This window comes from Triturus cristatus, chromosome 4_1, assembly GCF_964204655.1.
Source record: "Triturus cristatus chromosome 4_1, aTriCri1.1, whole genome shotgun sequence".
NCBI lineage: Eukaryota > Metazoa > Chordata > Amphibia > Caudata > Salamandridae > Triturus > Triturus cristatus.
Genome location: NC_140585.1, coordinates 895,201,470 through 895,227,227, shown reverse-complemented (window position 1 = coordinate 895,227,227; position 25,758 = coordinate 895,201,470). Strand labels below are relative to the sequence as shown.

Here is a 25,758-nt window from a genome sequence, read left to right as displayed (position 1 = left end):
ACTGAAAGCGTCAACCCCTTTTCCCTCGGGGAATGAAGGCAGGTCTACGAGGGCCATGGCAGCATATTTAGCAGAAGAGCAAGGGGCGTCATTATTAGAGATATGTAGAGCTGCAACATGGGTGGCTTGTTATACGTTTTTAAAGCACTATACAGATCTTCTGGAAGTTGTGATTCAGAATACTCTTGGCGTTAAAGTTCTTTTGACCATGAAGAAATAGTCAATTAGCTTTTTTTGTTCAGTAATACATATATTTTGTCCTTGTTTTTCATTGCTTGTTAGATCTCAGGTGTAGTTAATCAGGGCAAAAGTTACATTGAGAGGTAATGTTTAAATTACTTACCATTAAATACAATACCCCCAAATGTGGCTTTTGCCCAGATTAATTAATCCCACCTTCCCACCCTGTTCGGACCAGGTCAATAGCAGTGAAGTAAGCTTGAGTCAACAAAAACAGGAGGTATGGAGGGTGGCGGGGAACCTTAAACACTACGTGTTTTAATCAGAAAGTGTGTCTAGGAGACTCAACGCCTCACAAGGTAATCTAATCAGGACAAAAGCCACATTTGGAGTAGTGTAATTACCAACAAGTAATTTAAACATTATGTTTCATAAATCCTGGCTTGTCCTGAGACTTGCGTTCCATGAATTCTCCCTCTGTGCCTGATCACAAACTACCATGAATCATTCACACAGGGGATTGAGTTTGGAAAAGTCTATCTCGCCCGCAAACTAGATGTAAATCTAGAACTAAACTCTCTAAGGATACAGTCTAGCAGAGAGTGCAATTATTAATGATTGTAAGCAGCAACCTGTTTAATGTAACACTGTGGCGTTAAGCTAGGATTCCTGGTGCTACCACAAAAATAATGAATCCAAGAGTAGACCTGGATAAAAAGACAATATGGATACATTTAATGCTAAACATACTCAAAATTAAAATTACTTGCCACATACGATGGACACAAATCTCTTGTTGCAAGCCTTCAAGTAGACCCATGCTGGAAGACGCTTTATAAAGAACCATTCCTCCATGTTGTTGGGGCATGCCCCGCGAGTAAGAATCCTCTGTCGCCCCTGAGGATAAAAGAGGCAACCTTTTCCATCACTAAGGCGAGCAACACAGCCTGGCTTCAGGTGCAGAGTGAACGCAGTTAGCCAGGAAGGGGTCTCTTCCAGCGTGTCTTCCTTAGAAACAAATCTGTGGTCTGAAGTTTCAAGGTGGTACATCCCATTGCAGAACCTGAGAAGGAAGCCAGATTCCTCCAAGTAGGGCTCAGGAAGGTCCACGCAGACCTTTTCAGCTGCTGGATCCACTCGAGCATAGCAATTATTAGTCATATTGTAAAGCGCTATGTGGGCATGGATGGCTAAATGAGGGACCCAGCGGTGGTTGCAGGTGAGTTGTGTGGCACAGCAAAAAACGTTCTGCCCGTCTGACTCCAGGTACTTCTGAGTGCACATCGACTTGAGAATCCAGTCTCCATAGTCGTGAAGACTGAGCAGGAAGAGGCGCTCCTGGCAGTCAGAAGTGTATCCACATCGGACACTCCCATCATTATCAACAAGAAGGTAGTCTCCATACCAACTCTGTAGCGCCACAACTGCTGCACAACCTTGATTACCGCGGTGACTGAGCTCCCAGATCTGTGAAATAAGAAACTAAAATCAATTCATATCCGCTGAGAAAATACCTTTTAGTTATACAAAATATTTGATAAGGCGTCAAACAGCAGATCAAACTTCACAGTCTAAAAGGTACAGATATATCAATTTCTTATTTTTTAAAAAAAATTCTGTTAATTTATGACTAAACCAATTAACCTGTCACATTCATATCTGCCACCTTGATACAAAATCCAATGATGACCAAAAGGCAAGGCATTGGTATATAAAGAAATCAAAGCAATCAAACCATTTGGCAATGGCAATTTTTAGGAGGGGGAACAATGCAACAAAATCAGGGTTCTAACTAAAACAAAAGTTGCCAAAGTTTGCCACGTGGTGCTGTATAAATACCCTTTTACTTTTGATGCTAGTTAGTTCTTGGCTTACACATTGTATGGCTAACTCCCCTTGCGGGTGATGGAGAGTGATTATATTTATTACTCAGCAACCAATAGGAATGTCCTTGTAATTTAATTGCTGTTGATACGTGGAGTTGCAAATCTTCTTCCAGTTGCATCAAATGTACTGCAAAGGATGGTCACTAGGCAAACCCCCGATCTTTTGGGAGCCCACAGCTTTCGAAGTTATTTATTTCAAGTTCAGCTTTTCACTTGGCAGGGGGAATAATCTGTCTTGATCTCCGCCATGGAGGCTCTGTGCGCGGAAATCAGCGGCAATGCTGCTGGGCAGAGTATCAGTGCTCTCCGGGATGCTGGAGCCAGTAGGACCATGGTGTAAAGAGAGTCATAGATCTTATGAAGGTTCCACGTGGTTGCATAGCTGCAGCCAAGGGTGCAGTATTTTCTTACCTGCTGGCACTGGAATGGTGCATTTCCAGGAGGGTGGAGGATAAGATACTTCCAGTCTTTGCTGGAGTTAGAGAAAAGCTAGGGGAACGCTGTTGGGCAATGATTGATAACAGTAGGAATGATGTAGTCAATCCCGACTCATTCGGATCTGACCACCTCTCTGCTCAGCACAAGAAAATAGCAGTAACCTTTCGGTGAATGCGCGCCTAACATGCATCTGACAAGGAGAGCTACTGAAGTCAAACCCAGGAGAGAAAGAGGAAGGACAGCCAAGTGGAGGAGTGATAGGTGCTGATGGGTGAGAGCTGAAAAGCCCTTTATAATTGTATTTTCGCTCCCTGGTTAGGGCTAATGCACTGACCAGCATGAGAGTGGGGAACTAATGTTTCAGATGCCTTTCGATTGTAAAGCAGACCATACAGATTGTTAAAAAACAGGATGTAGTAAAGAAGCCAGTGAACCCTGATAGTGCACTCGGTATCAGTGACAGATGTGCCTGCCAGGAAGCTAGGCAGACTCTGCAGTGGGTGTCAGCCCTGAGGTTTATGAAAGGACGGGTTGATTCTGGGTGGTAATGTCAGCAGGTGGCCAGTGTCCCCACCTCTTCTACAAATTCAGGTAACATAGAAGCATTTGCCTGCACTGATCTTATAGTGCGTGGAAAGTATTTCTTCGTCACATGATGGAGAGAATGACATTGCTGAACCAACTCAAGGTACCCTCAAATATTTTGCAAATCTAGCCCGTGCTTTAAATTCACAGCAGTGACTTGGGATTCGGATAGGGAAGCTACTTACATAGGGGAAACACTTTTCTGTAAGTGAAGGGATTCTTCCCTGGGATAGGAAAACCACTTTTCTGCAAATGAAGGGATCTCTTCCCTCGCAATGAATGTTTCATTAACCACACATTCCCAGCAATCTAACTCTTATGTAGAAGCAGTGTGGAAATTCGGAAAACTGATTATGGCTTTATTGTGTTTACTTATAAATGCAGTCAATCACTTGGGAGTAAGGTGTGTGTAAGATATGGTACAGAGAGAGATGTCTTTCGGCAACATCGTCCCAATGAGTTGGGTCTTCAAACACTGCTGTGACTCCGTACATCATAGGTGGAAAGCTGTGGGCATTTGGCAGTGTATATTTTGTGTTGGTCACTTTTTTGCAACTCTTTTCATTTCATTTATTAAACAAGCATTTGCAATGCAATAGGTCTCGCATTTGCGCAAGTTTAGGCTATGGGCATTGTAAATGACAATGACAATGCCTTTCATTTATGTTTTGGTTTTTAAAACATAAATAAAAGGCTTTGTAATTTACAATTCCAACAGCTTAAACTCGCGTAAATGCGAGACCTATTGCAAATGCTTGTTTTAAGGAGGCAAAAAAAAAAAGAAACCGAGCGCGGTGTACCTGAAGCGGGTGCCAGGCACATCAAAGTTTAAAAACAAATAAAGTAAACTGAGCACAGTGTCGCTAAAGCGGACGCCGGGCTCAGCATACAATCTAGAGCGCCTAGCGCCGTATCAGGAAATCAGCCGCCATTGTCCCCATCACTTTAAATAAACAAAATTGTGCTCACCCCCTTATAATGCAGACCGTGTAGCAAGCCAAGTAAAAGGTCCAGTCCTTATGGGCCGTAACAAATGGAGACAAGGCGGTACCAAGGAGGGACTAACAAGCCCATTTCCCAATCAGAAGCCAGCATTTAGGAAAGACACTGACACAAGCTAATGACAAATATGGGCAGAGAGTGGGCGGGACTTCCATTGCATATCCTATTACAGCATGCCTGGCAGAGCGAGACGCGCATGCTCACTGCCTCTAGGCTCGACCTAAAAACACAGAATGAGGGAGTGATAGGTACAAGGATCTACTTGTAAATTCCTCACATTTACAAATTGCACTACCTAATAACAAATGTACAAGAATAGGGGACTGCATAGGTACCCAAAGCATCAACATCCAGCAGTTTTGGAATACTGAATTAGAGATGAGTGTTGTTTCTTGGGTGATAGTCTTCAAGCAGGGGTGAAAAGGAGATCATTTCAATATTGGCCCGGGGTGAATCTCTATTAATCAGCTCTCCTAAATCTCCAACTTCTCTAGAAATTATGATTACATTGGCGATTTAATGTAGCATTGACAGCATTAGAAGAAGTGCCCACTGCAGAGGTGTGTGTGTCACTTATAGGTCAATTGTGATGTACAAATCCCTCACAGCCATGTCCTTCTGAGTCTGATGAAGTTCCTGTCATTTAGTTGTATAGGAACTACATCTTTTGGGTGAGAGTAGGTGAGTGGTATTGAACCTACAGGAGACACCACAGACGGGCCTGCTTTGGTGAAACACTTTTAGCTGTGATAAACTGACTTGTTTCACAGTATTTGCCAGTTTGTGGTGTGCTAGTCTCTTAGGAGGTTCTCGTCTCGAATGCCTGTGCAGCAATGCCTTAGTCATCTTCACTTCCTGTCCTCCTCTTCTCTTTCAGTAGCAGTGTCAAGATCTGAATAAAGGAACATTTAGTTTCTGGAGAACAAGATTTAAATCATCAATATATCATTCAGCTTATATGTTTTTATGCACATGTACGGGGATCTTCCAGTTATGAACTGGTAGAAAAGCCGAAGCTGGCAGTGTTGCTATTCCTCAAGCTTTGAATGGGGCTTGGTATATATGTAGGCTGCACTAGGCTTCAACCAAGGTTCAGGAAAAGGGCACGACATGCAAAGCTTATCTGTGACAATGAGACAGTATCTGGTAACGGCTGGCCGGCATTTGGAGGTAAGGCTCTTGCACTTTCCTCCATATGCCCCTCGTCATCTCAGATTGGTTCCTCACAACATCACAAACCTTGCAGAAGCACGGGTCTCACGAATTTCTGCCAGTTGTTGTCTAGCCCTGTTCACCTGTGAAAAGAAGTATCCCTTTTCAAATACTATCCTTTTGATACATTTTTTAAATTAAGCTAGAATGAGTAGCTCAGTTTTCTAGACAATTCTGGTATTAAGGACTCAGTCAAAGTGACTGCATAAGACAGAAAACCAGTTGGACTGCAACCATCTCACAGCCCACTGAGCAATATTTTAGTGAGATGTATTTCAGGTAATAATCATTCCCCATGAGAAATTACATGGATAGTTAGTAGAACCTCACACATCTTTCATTAAAGAAGAACACATTCACGGACACTAGAAAACTATGAATACATTTCAAAGATTTATTCCTCAAAATCAAAACCCTATCCTAGTGCACACATTATAAATTGTGACTACAATTAAGACAGAATAATAGCTGTAACATTTGCTAAAAGCATAAATAACAAAGAAAAACTCTGACATATTTGTTGTAAGATTTTATAGCAATCCTACCCTCACTATGCGAGCCCAGCTGGGCTGATAAGCTCAGCAAGCGAAGGCTGAATGCCTTACCCGGTAGTCTTCAGTTAAAGGGGGTGATGTGATTCTGCTTGACCTGTCTCACTGTTGTCTGATACGAAGGTTCCTCTCTCCCCGTTAACACACTGTGCTTAGCTTTTATAACATTATTTAGTCATTGTTGAATCTTTTAGGCTAAACAATTGACAGAAAATAACGTGATGCCCTTTTACTTATACTTACTTGGCAAAATTGTGTTCTTTGAATAATGACAACAAACAAGACTCGCAGTCATCAGCTTTCCATGAAACTGTACTCATAACGCAATTACAATTGATTGGACTAAAACAGAACAGTCAGCGCAGATTAAAAACTATGAATATATTTGATAAGGTTTGATTATCACATTAAAAGTAAAAATAATATGAACTAAATGTGGATTGACTATTTTTCAAACATATTTACCTTTGACTGACTAACACACGTAACTCAACAAGAAGAATACCTAGAAGAGTGTAGTCATAATAATCATGACACTTTATTTGACTGCAGTTCAGTTCAATTTCAAAGGATTAGCCATCACAATTATAAGGCATTTCAAAATATCTAAATAGTCAACATAATAGGTAATGGCATTAACCACTGACTGCCATTTATTGTAACTAAAATAGCATAACTTTTATATCACATGGCATAGACTAGTCAGGGTATGCTCAGACGTGAGTCCCTTGCTCACTTTGCCACTGGATTCAAGCAAGCCTGGCTGAAGACAGCTGAAATGCCAGAAACCGGTCCTAGGAAGCTTGTTTCCGGTCCAGGGAAGACATGGCTTGGCAGTTCGGGCTGGACTGTTCCCATGAGGCACAGGGTCAGACTGATTTGCATATGGCCATGTCTGAACTGGGGTGGCAGAGTGGGCTAAAGAACGGTGATGGATTAAACACAGATCAGTTGACTGGGGGTGAGTGCTTGCAATGTTCAACACTCCGTCCATCATTTCCTTTGGTTTTTGCTTTGTTCGCCATAAGTTGGCAGGGTATGCTCAGATGTGAGTCCCTTGCTCACTTTGTCACTGGATTCAAGCAAGCCTGGCTGATGACGGCTGAAATGCCAGAAACCGGTCCTAGGAAGCTTGTTTCCGGTCAAGGGAAGACATGGCTTGGCAGTTCGGGCTGGACTGTTTCCATGAGGCACAGGGTCAGACTGATTTGCATATGGCCATGTCTGAACTGGGGTGGCAGAGTGGGCTAAAGAACGGTGATGGATTAAACCCAGATCAGTTGACTGGGGGTGAGTGCTTGCAATGTTCAACACTCCGTCCAGCATTTCCTTTGGTTTTTGCTTTGTTCGCCATAAGTTGGCAGGGTATGCTCAGATGTGAGTCCCTTGCTCACTTTGTCACTGGATTCAAGCAAGCCTGGCTGAAGACGGCTGAAATGCCAGAAACCGGTCCTAGGAAGCTTGTTTCCGGTCCAGGGAAGACATGGCTTGGCAGTTCGGGCTGGACTGTTCCCCTGAGGCACAGGGTCAGACTGATTTGCATATGGCCATGTCTGAACTGGGGGGCAGAGTGGGCTAAAGAACGGTGATGGATTAAACCCAGATCAGTTGACTGGGGGTGAGTGCTTGCAATGTTCAACACTCCGTCCATCATTTCCTTTGGTTTTTGCATAGACTAGTCTTGCCCACAGGTAAAGTAAATAATTCAAATGCTATCCGGATAAAAATAATCTCATCAAACAACTCAGGGCCTAATATTGAGTCTGGCGGTCCGGGAACTTCCAGACTCGTGGAGGAGCTGGTGGTCCAGCCACCGCCAGTCTAACTGCCCCATTACAAGTTGGGCGGTTGGACCGCCATTGCATCGCTGCGGCCGCCAGGGAACTGACGTTGCCTAGTAGTGGCACTGCAGTCAGGGCCTCAGTAATATGCTGGTGGTACAGCTGCAGCATCACCATGCATATTACGAGTTTCAGGACCAACAGCGGTGTCATGGAATTCTTTCCTCCATGAAAAGGTAGGCGTTCTTGAAACAAAGGGGGCCCTGTATGGTCCCCTGTGGCTCATTTGCATGGGGATGCAAGCAGGGGGGCAGAATATGTGCCCACCCTGTGTGCATGCACACCAGTTTCTACACGGCATTGACTTAGCAGTCCATGCCGTGCAAGAACGGTTTTTGTTGGTGACTATATTTAGAGGCGTCGATGTGGAACCGCCAAAACAGCCAACCCGACACGTGGAAAATCGTAATCTGGTGGATGGTACAAAAACGGGTTTGGTGGTGCGGGCTGCCGGTGTGGTGGTCTGCTCCCGCACCCCCAAACTCATATAATCGGGCCCTAAATGTCTTCAGGTCTCCTTCCATGTGATGCAATCAGTATTTTAGCTATAAAATGGTAGAATATTTAGTGATGCTGAAGAAGGTTTAAAACGTTCTTATGATGTTCACAGATTTGTTTTTTTAGGGCTCGCGCCTGCGTTGCCGTGCGCAGCGCTGCTCGCGCAGCGAGAGCCCTTTTGTATGGGGTTTTGAAAGCTGACCACACGCTCGTGCGTGTGATCAGGCTTTCGCCGGCAGGCATTGGCTTTCGCGTTTCTTTTTTTTTATAAGGCACGCGATTGGGCAAAGGCGGGCGCATGTCCCGCCTTTGCTCCGCCCATTCCCGTCCGTGTCTAGGACGCGCATCAGCGCGCGGCACAGATGACAGGCTCCCTTGCCCCCCCCGCTCCTCTGTGGTGCGCGCGCACCACTGGTTTCGATTCCGGCGTCGGTTCCTTTGTGGTGCGTGCACGACTGGTTTGCTTCGGGGCTGAGTTGTTTCATCGTATAACTAATGACATGTTATGTGGGCTTTTTAATTGTGGCTCTCTCCTTGTTTAATGTTGTTTTAAGAACTATCAACTAGATATTGGCGTTGCCTCTCAGAATAAAATGTATGACGCTGTCGTTCTGACCCGTTTTCAAATGGTAAATAATTCTATTTGGTTTTGAGTTTGTTGCTTTGTAACCCAATATATCAAATGCTTTTCAGATGCAAGGTTAAATGACTGATTACCTCACAGTAGGTTCGCTTTTTACTTCCTTTGGAGATGATGAAAGCTACGAAGCGCATACCATCATAAACATTGCCATGCTGGTACTTTGCAAAGTAGGATTGAGTAACTATGTTGATTTGGAAGTGTTTGTGTTGTATTTATTTGGAACCAGAACCCTACAGTTAGACTCACGCCATTGATATCATCGCTGAATAGGCAGAATTAAACCCACCAAAGTGATTACTTGCCACTCATTAAATTTGAAATACAATTTTAGTAAAAATAGTGACACAATTCATACGGATGCTACTATCCTGAATTCACATATAATTTATATTTGTTAGTATTTGCTCAAATAGAAGTCTAATTTGTTGAATACTCTATTTTTTGTTTGCGGTATATGCAATTTATTCGTTGTTAGTCGAGGGTGGAGCAGTGCTAAAGTCTTGCTAGATCGTGTTCACAAAGGCGCCACACACGCCTTTTTTTTCGCCTAATTTGGTTTCCTTCCCACCGCATCAAAAAACAAGTTGTCTTGTGGCAGTTGAACGCAGTTCCTGCCGCCACTAAGTTGCCGTTTTTAAAACGCCTGGCCGCCTTTGTTGTGGCCCGTGCGGATTTTGCATGCAAATCACTAGTATCTGTTACTGCAAGTGCACCCTTACGTGGCTTTGCAACCTTTTTCTTTTTTTTATTTTATTTTTTAGCACCAATGGAGATAGTAACTGAGTCCAATAAAGAAAAAATGCAAACAGAACGTACCTTGTCGAAGCCAATAGGTTTAACGTTTGTAGTAGGGGCGTAACACAGGCCCCTGAATCCCCCGCAGTGCAGGGGGGCCCCCAAGCTCCAGGGGGCCCCCTCAGCACTGCACTTCGACCGGGGAGCTCCTGATAAGAGCCCGGAGGGGGCCCTCCACGTACCATGCAGGGGGGCCCCCTCAATTATCGTTACGCCACTGATTTGTAGGGCATGCTTATGGCTTTCCCAATTATTTTTTGATTACTGAAGAACTGAACGAACAGAGTCAAAAGCATCCCGAAAAATACATGCTACAGGAAACAAGCATTGGCATAGCCAATAGGTCTCGCATTTGGGACCTTATAAGTTTAGCCATGCTTTTTTGACATTGCAAATAACAATGCCTTTTATTTTTGTTTTCGTTTTTAAAACAAATAAAAGGCATTGTCATTTACAATGCCAATTGCATAAACTCTCATAAATGCGAGACCTATTGCATTGCAAATGCTTGTTTCTCTTTATCTGTAATAGCATTAGGAGTGAAAGGTTATTTGGAAGAAGGTATTGTTGCAGAGTCTTAAATGAATGCGACAAAGTGCCCATCTGAAGTACAGAGGAAAGGAGTTCAAAAGCAAGTGGTCTTTGCATTTTTTGGGGTGTCTTGAGTGCCTACATTAATTCTAAATATCTCGAAGTTAGTACATGTTTGCTAACAGCAGAGTTCGGGTGTCGGGGTGGGGTGGGGGGGGGGCAGGAGGGGTTCACAACAGCAAAATGGAAAAATACATGGTACATAAGCAGGTTTTTTCTTATTGAGGTTTATTCACTGCCTGAAAGTGCAATACCGGCCATACGGATCGAGAAAAGTTGCAACGTCTTCCTTCAAAAAGCTTAAGTCTCGCCAGCAGGGTTTTGCTAAGTCTGCATTCCTTGATCCTGTGGTCCTCAGAGAGCGATATGCACAGTCCTGGGCCAGAAAAAAAGAACACTGTAGTAGCTACAAGTTCACCCTTTCACAGTATATAATTCCTGACCGCAGAAAAACAACTCTAGAAATAGAAGATTCCTTCTCCAAAGAAGTAGTTTACTTTGTCCCTTTGAGCCCGATTTCTAAAGAAGGAGGAAAGAAGATTGCCTCAGCCCAAGGAGAAGTCACCAGAAAATACTACAACTTTCAAACCGGCCCAATCATATCACTACAATATGGTCAGATAGCCTGGAATGGAGACAACAAAAGCACCCCATTAATCCCAACCATTTCCAGGTCTCACGCCCAGGAACAGATGAAGGAGGGAAGCTTGTGCATGCTGTCTTTGACAGAGGAAGGGAGACGAGGCTGTGCTGCAAGAGATTGCTGACAGGTAGGAGGGAGGATGAGGTATTGCACTATGGAGGATAAAGGTGCGTAGTACTAAGGAAAATGCTGCATCCTGTTGGCCAGGAAGAAGTGGCATTGGCTAGCAATTTTGCCACATTCTTTTTTTACATTATATACATTGAGATAACTTTCCTTTATTCTTTTATTCCTTTATTCTGCAACAGACTGCAATAGGAAATTGATTATTTCACCCTGAGTTAGATAACTCATTTCTCTGAATGAGATTACATAAACAGAGAACTCTGTGTACCTTTCTGTGCACTGAATTGCAGGATTAAAATGTTCTGATTAACCTTATCCTGTATTAGATTACAGAAGATTGCAGTGAATATGGTACCTTTTACTGGATTACAGCTGGCAATTACTTGATCCTACATTACACTACTGACAGGGGATGCTCAAATTGTATTGGCCTACACAGGATTACATAAGATTTATTTATTTGCTTTCCTTTGTACTGCATTACAGAAGGTAATTACTCTGATTACTCCCTGCATTAGATTGTGAGGTATTACTTTGATTAATTTCTCCTATTCTACCATTTTAGTATGCATTAAAGATTGCTCTATCATGCATTTATTTGCAAGAGGAAATTATTCTGTTTACCCTGTGCTGCACTATAGGAAATTGCAGCAATTACGTTACCCTTGGATGTAGCACGTTGATAGTTTGGCTATGCATTAGATTACAGTGTCTGGTTACACTGATTACATTTGATTATACAACATTATTTAATCTGCTTTACTATGTCTTGCATTACATTAGGAGATTACTCTGGTTACTATATTATACTCTTAACTGGATTACAGAATACTACATGTAATGTTTTACCCTGCTTTACTGTGCCTAATATTGCACAAAGTGATTACTCTGAATACGCTACCATTAATTGCAGTACAGACGATTACTTGTATTGCTCTATCATGTTCTAATCTGCTGATAGGCATTTTAGGATATGACAGGCATCTTCCTTTCAGGGAACAGACTGTGAATGTAAATTGAAGAATACCATCCCATCCCAACTTCAAGTCTTAGAAATAAGTGATTTGTACTTAAGCAGATTCATAAAATTAGGTCATGTTCCTTCAAAGCTTTGCCCCTGTATGCAAGTAATATTGAGCAAATACTACTGGAACATTTCCCATATTATATTAGCAATGCACCTACGTGTACCTAAAGACCATAAATTATAGAAGAGAAATACTTTTTCATCTAAACTGAGGCATCAACAGACAATGCATCATTTACTACTAATAACTGTCTTTTATAAACATGTACACATAAAAGAAAGAAATGAATACACTGAAGTTAAGCAATGCTTATTTCTCCTAAACATAACTCCCTCTAAACCCTAGATAGATGTGTTGAGGAGTGTCCTTGCATTTATATAACAATTTAGCCAGTGCCTGAGCTCACTTAGAACATCCATGGATGGACAACAAAGATAGGCTGTTTTCTGATTTTAAATTTTCAGCTGAATTCTTCACCTTACAAGATTTTATCATTTGGCAGTCTACATTAGCCCCACATCCTCTTGTCCTCCTCTCCTTTATTACTTTTGAGGTGAAGTCCACCTCCCATGACAGAAAAAGAACATACATTTTGATTAGAAAAACAGTACTGTGAAGCATCAGTTTCTCACTAAAATAGTTCACATGCAATGATATTGGGAACAACTAATGCTCCCAAAACTTAATGAAATAGTGTGGACTCCATAAAATAATTTTAAGGCACACTGGCACATTCCTTCACTCGTCACAGCAAAGACACAAATACCCAAATGTGATGTAAAGTCCTCCATATATTCTTGATCAATGACATTCTGCAGTTGTGCTGTCTTTGGGCCTGAGTCACAAAGGTAAACTTTCATTTTTGTGAGTTTACGGTTTTTGCAATTCACAAAAGAATTGTACATGTAGTATCTTTACAACTGTCTATCTTTTTATGTGCAGAGTTTCCGCCACAAATGCGGAGACTGCGCAATTGTAAAAATACTACTTGTAAAATTCTTTTGTGAATTGCAAAAACGTGTACGTTTACCTTTGCGAATGAAGCCCGGTGTGTCTAACTCATGATGGTGGATTAACTCCTAGGGTGCAGCAGACCCTCAATTTGCCATACTGTCTAATATTCAGCCTGAAGAGGCACAACTTTTTATTCCTCATGCTCACATCTCTGCAGTGCTTACCTTCCAGTGCCAATGCTAGCTTTAATATTTTTGCTTAGCCTCCAAATGCCTGGCAAGTTATTCTCATTCTTTTTCCAGGATCTGATAACGTGCTTCCCTCCCAGAAGAACATGTGGAATGTATTCACTCAATGTTCCCTCTTTCAGGGACATAGGTTGGGAAGACAAAAGGTCTGATTTAGAGATTGGCAGTCGAGTAGCTATCCCTCCTACCTTACTGTGAGTAACTGGGTTGTTTGTAGACAGGGGTGATCCCTGGTCATGCAACAGCCACAATGCTTGGCAGGTTGTACCACAAAAAGTTACTAAATAAACCTGTGCTTAACCCTGGGTAGCTTGGCACAAAACTCAGTCAAGTTTAACTTAGAGCCAATGTATTAAGTATTTTTGCAGCACACAAACAGAAATAAAGTGAAAACGCAACTCAGAAAAAATCCCATACCAATTTAGAAAAATAGAGGTATTTTAATAAAATATTTTGACATCAAAACAACAAAAATCCGATTCGGAGAGCTGGCATTTTTGAATTTTAAATGTTTTTAGTAAAACCGAGCGCCTAAAAGATCAAAGTCCCAACCGCGAACACCTAGTCTTGCGAGACTGGGTCAAAATCAAGGATATGGCCGACCACAATGGAGCGCGGTTTAAAAACTCAAAGGGGATTGGGCCCAGTTGGCGCTTAACTTCAGACTTAGAATAATTTTCGAGAAAAATGTTCTAATAAGGTCAAGTTCAGTGGGACAAGGCTGCAGGTAGTGTCTGAGGAAGGAGCATTGTCTTGGGGATCCTCTGGAAGAGGTTGCGGGAAAGATACGTTCGGATTCAGTCACTTTTTTGGAAGTTGAAAATCTTCAGCGGGACGAGGAAGGTGGCTGGAGGCCAAGACAGTTGGGTCAGACACCCCTTTGGTGAAGGACAGCTGAACAGGAGTTGCTGCTGTGGAGAAGAACGTAGCATCCTGCCAGCAGATTGCCCAATCAGGCACACCTAATCCTCTATTGTGTGACTGTCCGGGAGTAATTCACGAAGTCTAGCAGTCAGTTACACTAAGTCATGTGACCCAGGGGAGGCGGAAGGCACTAAATGTCTAAGGGAGGGAAGGCACTAAATGTCTAAGGGAGGGAATAACAACTTTCTAAAGTGTTAAAATCTGACTTACCATTAAAAAAGGATTTTTTAATTACAATTTCATAGATACTGAACATGAAATGCTGAACTGTCCTCAATCAAAAGTTAGCACTTACTACCAGGACATGTACAACTTAAAAGACCATGTCCAACATTTTAAGTACTATGCACTACCCTGCCCTACAGGCTAGGGAGGGCCTACCTTAGGGATGACATATAAACTATAAAAGGGGAGTTTAAGACTTGGCAAGTTTTATGTTGCCAAGCCGAACTGGCAGTTTAAAAACTGCATTCAGGCTGCAATGGCAGACCTGGGACATGTTTTAAGAGGCTCCTTAAGTGGGTGGCACAATATGCGCTGTAAGCCCATTGGTAGCATTTAAGTGACAGTCCCTGGGTATACGGTATACCACTCTACAAGGGACAAATAAGTAAATTAAATATGCCAAAACATTTTTTTCACTTGTTTTTATTGCCATTTCTGTTATTTTTCATTTTGTCCGGTATATCAACTTTATATATTAGGCGCTAAAAATGTTGAGTTGTGTCATTAGGTTTCCGCCGTTGCACATCCAGACACTTGGTGTTGGCATTGATCGTTTCGGGTTTGAGGTGTATGTACACTTTGTGAAACTCATGCGGTGGCAGTGTTGTTTTTTTGTCTGTGGGCCGTGTCCCGTGGTGTGCAATATTGGGGTGATATTGCGAAGTGGTGTTTTGTATCAGCCCAACGTTTGTACGTCTGTGCGGCGGGTAGGTGACTCAGCAAAAAATTGTTCCCCTCCATCGTGTGCCCTCAGACAGGTGACGAAGGGGTCCCATATGTCTTTATGCCTGGATGCAATAGGCATTAAAATTACCAGAAGGCAGTTAGTTGTTCCTGGCAGAATGTAACGTCCAGGATCCAATCTTTAATTAATGGGTGTCTTGATTATCCCCATTTCATAGCAATTCTGCATTTCGCTAAGAGCAGCAGCATGGCAAGGAGTCTGCGGGTCCCCACCGAGGCATCTTTGACATGTCCCAGTAAACCCAGTAGGGGCGTGGGTTGTATCTGTACCATGAGTATTTTGCTTATATTGTGAAAAACCTCGCGCCAATATGTAGCAATAGGGGGGGCACTCCGAAGCCACGTGTAAAAGGGTTGCCTGGTTCGCGTGGCACCTCCAGCATTCTGAGTCGGCGCGTGCACCCATGCATTGCAACTGTATCTGTGTTCTGTAGGATCGATTCAGGAATTTAAAATGTATTAGTCTGAGCTTGTAGTTGGGGGATAGTTGTTCGAGTTGCGCACAGCAAAATTGCCATTGTTCTTCAGTGATCTGTGGGTTCCAATGTTCCCTATATTTGGGTGCCGTTACTGGGTTGTGTTTTTGCATAGAAGTGTATAGCCTTGTAATTAGCCTGTGCGGGGAAGGAGTGCTAAGTATGTGTTCTAGAGCCTGTACGACTAGAGGGGGTCAGGAAACATGCTATGTATCTGTCAACATGTGGCCCGTATGCGGTGATAAAGTAATATATCAGAGAAATTGGGAGGGGTTGTATCAGTCAGTGTAGGTAGTTCGATAAATCCATCTTCAGGGTATAGGTCTGCATATTTGGTAATCCCTAGCTTCCGTGCTCTAACAATAGCGCCCTGATCTTCCAGTGAAAGGGAGAAAATAGTATCCCCTAGGTTGGTTCTATTCCGGAGTTCCTCCCATGCCCATCTGAACGTTTCTGTTGTGTCTGACATGGCGGGGACGTTTATATGGTCTGTATGGGGCAACATCCAAGGGGAGAAGTGCAGCCGTGTCTAACTTAACAGCCACATGGGGCTGGAATGGGGTCGGGTGCACCCAGTAGTGGAGGAACTGGGCCAGTGTGCAGTAGGCGTATAGAGGGATAGCTGGTGCACCTAGTCTTCCCTGACTCTGTGGGAGTGTCAAGATTTACCAAGCTTGTCGGGGGTGTGGCCTGACGCCGATATAGACGGTCGAGGAACTCAGAGCTCTCCATGGCCTCCTTCCGTTCGCACGGATCCTGCGATATTATGGGGGCCACTAACCCCCCATCCTGATAGGGCATACCTGGTGGCCTGGTGGGTGCTCCCTCGACGGCGTGGGCGACCCGGCGACGGAGAGGGGCTTAATTCTTTTCCCTGCCGCGTTTCTGCCCGTGGCGGCCCAAGATGGCGGCCGCGACCTGCCGGTGAGACCACTGTAGCCTGCTGCACGTTGAGGGCTGCGCATCGACTTGGGGAGCGTCGGAGGGCCTTGGTGCTGGCCCTGCAGCGGTGAATGGCGGCAGCTTGAACGATCCCGCAGACAGTGGGGTGAGTGGAGTGCCGCGATCGGGCGCTGCTGCCTGGACCTAAGATGGCGAACAAAGCAAAACCAAAGATGGCGGATCGGAACGGACATAGAGGAGCGGCCTACCTGATGGACCGGCAGACGGGAGGGCGCTACTAAAAGGCCGGCAGAGCGGACCCACTGCTTGCCTCCTGCTGTGGACCGGCGCGCTGGTGGGTCCATTGTGGAGTGGTGTGTGCCTGCTGGGCGGTTCCTGCGGCGGCGAGGTGGCCTTAACGGTGGTGAGTGACTGTCCTGCCCGGTGTCCCCTTTGATGCTGGACCCTGCTGCGGGCGGCAGAGCTTGGCTGTGGGCCCTCCGGTGCTGCTCGTTATTGGATCGGTCCACTGCTGCCCCCTCAGATTGCCTCCCTTGACTGGCCCTTGGGAGTGGCGGGCTGTATGAGTGTGCGGCCCACGTGCAGGGGTTGTCAGCTCTGGCGGTGACGGTGGACATTGGAAGAGCTGCCGGAGGCACTGCCCTCGCTGCCTCGTGTTCTTCGTCAGTGGGCAGGTGATACTTGCTTGGAGTGGAGGCTCTGGGGCTTTACCCGTGGGCCGCTGGATCCCTGTGGTACGCAACTGCACTGAGGGTGACTTGTGGAGGCACGGAGGGCCGGAGGACCTTCACGAGTAGCTGGCTGTCCCCTGTGTTGCGCTGGCTGCGCGGTGCTACCCCCTTCCATCCTCCTAGCTCTGACCAGGGAGGTACGGGGGCCGGTTCCTGGACTCACCTGACCTGTTTGACACCAGTGTAGCTGCCCTGCTCATCCGCGCTTTTCCTGGGGCTTATTCTGCTGCATCTGCTTTGCCGACCGGGTTGGCTGCATCCCTTCAGCGCTGCTGGGGTGGACGGCATTTCGCGGCTGGTGGTGACTGGTGTGGACCTGGGTGAGCGCCCGAGATGGGCTGAACATCAAGGAGACGGGGGTTCGCTGTCCTCCAGGACGAAGATGGGGGGCACCAGTCTGAGGACGAGGAAGTTGCGACATGCACCCCCGAGAGGCCCTACTTTGGCGGATATAATGCAGGCCATCACGGCTTCCCGGGAGGCCCTCGAAACAAAGATAGCCACTATTGGAGTGGACCTTGCTTTGCTAAAGGATGATCATAGGAAGTTGAAAGAGCGGGTGAAAGCGACCGAGAGGACATTGGAGGAGGTGCCAGACAAGGGGACCAACTTGCAGCATTTCTTGACGCAGATGGAGAACAGGGTGCAGATACTGGAGTTGAGAGCAGAGGACAGCGAAGGGCGCTCTCGCAAGAATAACCTCCGCATAGTGGGAGTTCCAGAACGTGCGGAAGGGGATGATGCAGTCCGGTACTTGGAAGGCTGGCTCCGGTCGGAGGTTGCTCCAGAGGGGCTGTCCCCGTTTTTTGCCCTCAAGAGAGCCCACAGGGTCCCGGCTAGGCCTCCTAAGTAGGGAGCACCCCCGAGATCGATGGTGGCGAGATTGCTGCACTAACGGGACAGAGACCACTTCCTGCAGCAAGCTCGAGAGAAGCAATATCTACAAATCGATAACTCCAGGTTCAGAAACAGCGCGCCTCCTTCGTTGCTCTCAAGCGGAAATTGCGCCAACTCCACATTCCCTATGCGATGCTCTTCCCGGCGCGGCTGCGGGTGGTGGACGGCCCCAGCACCCTCTTTTTCACCACCCCACAGGGCGCGTGGCGCTGGCTAGAGACACAACAGGCAAGGTCGGAGCGGAGTTCGCCAGCGAGCGCTGCGGAGAGACGATCCCCTGATGCCGCGAGTCCGTCAAGGGCTCTACCGCTGCGGGACCATCGACTTGAACGAGACAGAGCTGTGCAGGCGGTGGTAGCGATCAGTCAGGGTGGTACCAGCCCAGCTTCTGCTTCTTCTAACCGAGTGCTGGAGGGCTCTGGGTCTTCTCCGGCTGGCAGCACAAATGGGGATTCCGAACCTGAACTTCCAGTGGTAACTCCGCAGACGGTGGACTTTTTTGGCTGAGCTGGGTTTGGATGGCGGGGAAGGACACACTTGTACTGCAGCCCAGGTTTGACTGTTGGAGGAGATTTGTCCAGTGCGCAAAGGGGAGTTGGCCTTACTTGAACATCATTATTGGGGCTCCCAGAGGGCTGTTGCTGGCTCTTTCACACTTGACCGGGGTGGTACTGGGGGGGGGGGGGCTTTGGGTCTCTTTGGGTCGGCACACGTCTCACTATCCATGTTGGCAAGGTTGATGGTTCTTTTAGTTTGGATGGGGGTTAGTTTCAGGGAACCTATCCTGGGGTGTGGGAGTTGGGGGAGCTGGGGTGCTGGGGTGAGGGGAGGGTGGGACCAAGCATGTCGCCGTGGGAGGTAGGAAGAGCAGCATTTTCTTTACCATGTCATGGCTACCGCCGTAGGTATTAAATGTCTATCTTGGAACATTAGGGGGATGCACACTATGGTTTGCCGTCACAAGATTCATGCTTATCTTCGACGGCGTGGGGGTGCAGATAGCACTGTTGCAGGAAACACACTTTAATAAGCAGGAAGGGCTGGCACTACAACGGAGGTGGCGAGGACAGGTGTTCTGTACCACATACTCGGCATATGCACGGGGCGCGTTGGTTTGGGTCCGGGCGGGGGTACCGTTTCAGAGTACTGAACAGGTGATTGACCCTGACGGTAGATATGTTGTGGTGACGGGGCGACTGGATGGCAGGAACATTGTTCTAGGGAGTGTCTATGCCCCGAACAAGGATCAGTCTTCCTTTATTGCACACCTTTCAGGGAAATTGGGTCCCTTGTTGACTGGCTCGGTACTCCTGGGTGGCGACTTTAATTGCATCACAGATATCTCCCTAGATCGCTCTCAACCCCCTCTCACGGATTCCCCGATACATCGACTGGCTATGGTGCAGCGAGACTGGCAGCGACAGTGGGGGTTGACTGATACCTGGAGGGCGCACCACCCGGTTGACAGGGACTATGCTTATTTCTCATCGTTACACGACCTCCATGTTCGGCTGGACTCGATCCTTCACTCCCCAGATGTTCACAGGGCGATGGTACATAGTGAGTACTTAGCTAGGACATCATCTGATCATAACCCACTGCTGACAATTTTACATTGGCTGCAGGATCGCCATGCCATTCCCACGTGGCGACTCTGACTTGACACGTTAGAGGATCCAGTGTTTTGTGCTACTATTGGGTCGGCCATTGACGAATATTTTCGACTTAACGCCAACACAGCATCGTCTATGGTGGTCAAATGGGACGCTTTTAAGTCGGTAGTTCGGAGGCGCTGTATAGGCGAGGTAGTGGGAGCGCGCAGAGTGTTGCTGCAAGATGTACAGAAGACAGAGCAGCGAGCGCCCGGAGAGGCAAGCAGGGTTGCTTGAGGCATGGGAGGCGCTAGCAGTTCAAATTGAGAGATTGCGCTGCTTTGACTACAAGGCCTACATAGATAAAGCGCATGTGGAACGTGATAAGGCGGGGGTATTGCTAGCTTGGCTGGCCAATCCGGCGCGTAGGGGGATCCTGATAATGGAACTGAGGGGGCAAGGTGATGAGGCATTTCGCACCCAAAAGCATATTAATGATTATTTCTTACAGTATTATACCGAGTTGTACCCGAGCAGGGTGGGACCCGGGATCCCGGGGGATGAGGAATTTCTGCCAAAGGCGGAGTTCCCACAGCTTGAGGCTGAAGACGCTGAGTCTCTGAGTCGGGACATTGAAGCGGGCGAGGTACGCAGCGCCATAAAGCACATGGCCAGGAACAAAACGCCGGGCACTGATGGGCTCCCCGTTGAATTTTACGCAGCCTACACGGATGTTCTAGCTGCCTGTTTGGTGGTGCTTTATAACACGGCGCGTCGGGACGGTGCCCTCCCTACCTCCACGCGTGAAGCCCTCATAGTTCCCTTTCTCAAGCCGGGCAAACCTGCTTGGGACCGTTCCTCGTATAGACCCTTAGCGATGCTCAATCTTGACTACAAGATCTTAAGCCGCATCTTGGCCAGTCGTTTGATGCCCCATATGACAAAACTGATCCATGCGGACTAAGCCGGATTCATTCCCTCCCGCAATACTGCCATGAATGTACGCAGACTTATGCGGATATTGGGGTCCGACTCCTATGACAAGGAGGAGGCCTGCATTTTTGCGGTCGATATCGAAAAGGCCTTCGATAGTCTGGAGTGGCCTTACCTTTTTAATGTATTGTGAGAGGTCAGACTGGGGGAATGCTTTGTACAGTGGACGGCACTGCTATACAGTGCTTCTACTGCTAGGGTGAGGACAGGGGTTTGATTTCTGTTGCCTGGGCGGTCGCTCGGGGGAAGAGGCAGGGGTGCCCGTTGTCCTCTTTATTATTTGCCCTGGCGATGGAGCCCATGGCTAACGTGGCCTTACCTTTTTAATGAATTGCGAGAGTTCGGACTGGTGGAATGCTTTGTACAGTGGACGGCGCTGCTATACAGTGCTTCTACTGCTAGGGTGTGGACAGGGGGCTTGATTTCTGCTGCCTGTGCGGTCTCTCGGGGACGAGGCAGGGGTGCCCGTTGTCCCCTTTATTATTTGCCCTGGCGATGGAGCCCATGGCTGCTCACTCCAGGTCAGGACGGTATTTTCCAGGGCTATTAGTGGAGGGACGAGTGCAACACATAGCATTGTATGTGGACAACCTCCTCATGTTCTTGCCGGACGCTGGAGAAGCCCTACGAGGAGCGAGGGACTTGCTGGAGACCTTGGAGAGGGTGGCGGGCCTCCGGGTGAATTGGCCCAAGTCATGTCTATTTCATACCAGGCCAGACGGGATGGTTCGTCCAGGGGATGTCTCGTGGGAATGCCGGTGCTTGCCATACTTGGGGACTCAGATCTATCATGCTCCCGATGATCTTTTAGAGGGCAACGTGGGGTGGAAAGTGCGCGGAGCGAAAACCTGTTTTGATTTCTGGGGGACTCTTCCATTATCGGTGGCCGGCAGGGTCGCCTTGGTGAAGATGGTCATTTTGCCCAGGTTTCTCTATTATTTTGGGACCCTCCCCGTTTGGATACCGGGTAAGCTCTTTGCACAGCTGAACACTTTGATTACAGGATTCATCTGGGGAGCTGGGAGACGGAGGGTGGCGTTAACCGCCCTGCAGAGGCCCAGGGCAGAGGGGGGCCTTACGTTGCCAGACCTGGATGCCTTTTACCATGCCGCGCAGTTTCAATGGTTTACGAAGTGGGTGGCGGGTCATATTAGGTGCCCGGAAGACCAGGGTGGGTTGGATCCGAGTTGGCACCTTCTGTCCTGTGTGCTGCTACGGGCCCCGATGAGAGGTACCTCAGTGCTGCCGGATTTTGGGACGGTACGACAATGCTGAGCGCGCCTAGCCAGGAGAACGCATGTCGCGGTCCCTTATGCGCCCGAGATCCCATTGCGGATGTGTGAGGTGTTGCTTCACGGGGGAGATTGGAGCCGGTTGTTGGCCTGGGAAGAGGCGGGAATTACGGCAATAGGTGATCTTTATGAGGATGGTAATCTTCTCCCTTTTAACGGCCTCAGGGAGCGCCATGATCTCCAGTCGGGGGACTTCCTCTTGCATGCTGCTCTGACTGCGGCTATCAGGAAGCACTGGCGAAAGGGACTGTTAGAACCGGATACGTCTCTCACTTGTCAATATGTAGTGATGGCGGCGGGTACTTTTAAAGCAGTGACCTGCCTTTACCGACGGATCACTTGCGATATGCACCAACCCCTGACGGCGTTGTGACTCAAGTGGGAGGCAGATCTGGGGGAACCCATTGCAGAAAAACCTTGGGAGGCGATCTTAGAGCGGCCATGGAAATGTTCTCGAAACGCGCGCTTCCAGCTCATCCAATTCTATCTTTTCCATAGGGCATACCTCACACCTAGTAAAATTGCTGAGTATTTTGGGGGATCGGCCACTTGCCTCCGTTGTGACCAAGATGGGGCGAATTTTCTCCACATGTTCTGGGACTGCCCGCAGGTGGGAGGCTTCTGGCAGAAGGTGACGACTGCTCTGCTAACTGTGACGGAGAGGGAGCTAACGGTGACACCAGGGGCCTGCTTGTTGCATTGGTTCCCGCACACTGCCAAGACTAAGGTCACCAGCTGGTTCATTGACCTAGGGTTGGTCTTGGCTAAACGAGAAATTACTTCCAACTGGAAGGCAAGGCAGGGGCCTAGTCTAGTGCGCTGGAATAGGGAGATGGTGAAATGGGCAGAAAGTGAAGGGAACTATAGATTACGTTTGGCTCAGCGTAATGGAAGTGAGAAATCACAAGAAATGGCCCGGGCATGGGTGGCACTCCTGGAGCTAGTCAAACATCCGACTGTAGAAGACGAAGAGGCTCTTGAGGAGAGGGACATGGCACGGGGCCCTTGAGAGGCCCTTCCTGCCTGTGGGAGTACAGGGCGAGGGGAGGACACTGGGACCATGATAGGCAGCTTCCCCCTGTGCTTTTGATCCACTCACTGCTGCACCCTGCGGGATGGGGAGTCTGACAGGAGGTACGGGAGGCATCTTTGCCCTCTTGAACAACTTAGAGGCTGGCGACATGCTTGGGAGGGTGGTTGGGGTGGGGGGGTTCTGTTGGGGGAGTTTCGAAAGAGAGAGGGGTGGGGGGGTCTTCTTATTGCATCACACCATTGAGCTGGATCAACCATGTGGACGGACTGCGCTGTATCACGGACGCCTTATGGGACGATGGGTGTGACTTTGTAATCAGATTGGCGTGTTGTCCATTATACTTCATCCTGGATCCTCTGTTGGCCAGTCAGTGGGCGGAGGGTTTGAATGTATAATTTCATGAAAATCAATAAAAGTCTGTTTAAAAAAAAATAAAGATTTATCAAGCTTGTCCTCCCGCCCACACTAGGGAGATCATCAGCGAGAGCATGGTGTTAAAGAATGCTTGAGTGAGTGTAAGTGGGAGGTTTACGAAAATATACAGGAACTTGGGTAGGATTATCATTTTAGTAATCACTATTCTACCCGCAAGGTTTAATGGCAGCATGGACCAAGCCTGGATTTTCTCCTCAAGCCAGGTCATAGCTCGACCAATGGTCATATGCCACAGTTCTTGGGTATCTCTACTGAGCCAAATTCCAAAATATTTGACCGGCCATCAGCTCATCGGAGTGTGTATTCAAGTACAAATGGTGTGGTGCTGTCAGTTAGCAGGAATAATGTGGATTTCTTCCAATTGATCTGGATACCCGACATGCAGTCAAATTTGGTGATCTCGCGAAGTATCGGAGGAAGATTTTCTTGGGGATTCTTGATGTATAGGGTGATATCATCGACGTATTGACATATTATTACCCCCCGAGATGAGAATCTTAGACCCCTGTCTGCGTGGCGCTGTCTCAATTGCGCCGCAAGGGGTTCCACTGTAATCGCAAAGAGTAGGGAAGAGAGAGGACAGCCTAGTCTAGTTCCGCGAGTTATGGTGAAAGCCTTTGATATTTGACCATTCGCTAGAATACGCACAGTAGGGTTTGAGTATAATAATCTAATTTGTTGTATAAATAACGGGCTGAGACCTAATCTGGTTAGCATTGCAAAGAAAAATGTCCACTCTAAGGAATCGAAAGCCTTAGTGGCGTCGAGAAGTGCAGCCACCGCAGGCAGTCGGGGATCTAAATAATGAAGGATTGTGAAGAATGTGTGAAGGTTATAAGCTGTTGATCTCCCGGATATAAATCCTGATTGATAAGGATCAGGTCTAGCAATGAGTGGAGTAGTGGCTGGACTCTGTTGGTCAAGAGCTTTGCGTATATTTTATTGCCTGTGTTAATAAGGGAGAACGGTCTTTACGAGTCGCAGAGATCTGGGGCTTTATAGGGTTTCAGCAATAGCAGTATACTCACCTCTCAAAGTGTGTGGGCTAATGCTCCAGTTTCAAGGGACTCTTGGTATACCCACATGAAATGGGGAGCCAGGATTGATGCATAACATTTATAAAATGCGGCTAGAAGGCCATCTAGCCCAGGGGCTTTGTCGCTTGGCAGACTGTTGATGACCTGTACATCTTCTTCAGTGAATGTTTCATCAAGATAATTCTCTGTGTGCTCTGCCCAGCCACAGTAGTTTTGTTGATTCAAAGTACAGTTGTATATCCTCTGACAGGCCTGTGTGTTGTGAGGTGTATAAGTTAGAGTAGAAGTGAGTAAGGTGATTCATTATATCTTGGGGGCCTCCGATAGGCTGATGGGCATTGTCCCTCAATTCCGTGATGTAATCTATAGTGCTGGAGGTTTTTTTAGCAGTGATGCTAGTGTTTGCCTGATCTATCCCCTTCCCTATATCTTCTAGCCTGTGTGTGTTTGCCCAGGTATTTGACTTCTCTCTGCGCCTCCTCCTCGAAGTTTAGGGTCATTAGACTGAAAATATTCAAGCTCTAATGTCCGGATCTGTGTTTCGATAGCACTGAGTGTTTGTCTAAGAGCCTTGAGTACTCCAGCTTGTCTGGCTATGCATCGGCCACGAATGACTACTTTAAATGCCTCCCACAGAGAAGATGCAGAGGAGACTGACCCCTCATTGAGTGAGAAGTATTCAAGGATGTCTCCTTTTATTTCTTTGCAAAAGTCAGTGTCCAGGAAGGCTCTGGGCTGGAGCCTCCATTGAAATGCCCGGCTAGGCGTAGATGGTATCAGTAGGCGGAGCAGACAGGGTGCGTGATCAGAGAGGGTTCTGGGGAGGTGTTGAATACCTGTGGTCCACGTGGCCAAGTCTTTGGAGAGCAGCCAAAAGTCAATGCGGGACCAGGCTGAATATTGTGTTGTAATGCATGCGCCTTCTGCTGTGCCTGGGTGCCATTGTCTCCAAATGTCAACTAGCCTGTTTTCACTTATTATTGCGTTCAGTGCTGTATTGGCGTTGGGATGCAGCTTGCATGATCCGCCCCTGCGATCTAAAGAATCATCAAGAACAGCATTGAAGTCCCCCCCAGATTATAGTATCACATCCAGATTGTGTTATTTCCCCCCAGAGCCCATAGAAGAATTCAGGGGTGTCTGTATTTGGACCGTACACTACCACTAGTGTCACCCTTATGGTGCCGAGTGTACCCTCCGCCAGGGTAAATCTGCCTTCTGGGTCTGACTGTGTTTTAATCAGATTCCATCCAAG

General features: G+C 47.0%; 1 protein-coding gene across 1 annotated transcript in view; it reads right to left on the bottom strand.

Moving 5' to 3' along the window:
* The window catches only part of FSCN3 (fascin actin-bundling protein 3), a 124,562-nt gene that overhangs the window by 74,871 nt on the left and 23,933 nt on the right, over nucleotides 1–25,758 (bottom strand). Inside the window, exon 2 of the mRNA XM_085650652.1 lies at nucleotides 951–1,647. Coding sequence (XP_085506778.1) covers nucleotides 951–1,647 — 697 coding nt within the window. The remainder of the gene's footprint in view (nucleotides 1–950; nucleotides 1,648–25,758) is intronic.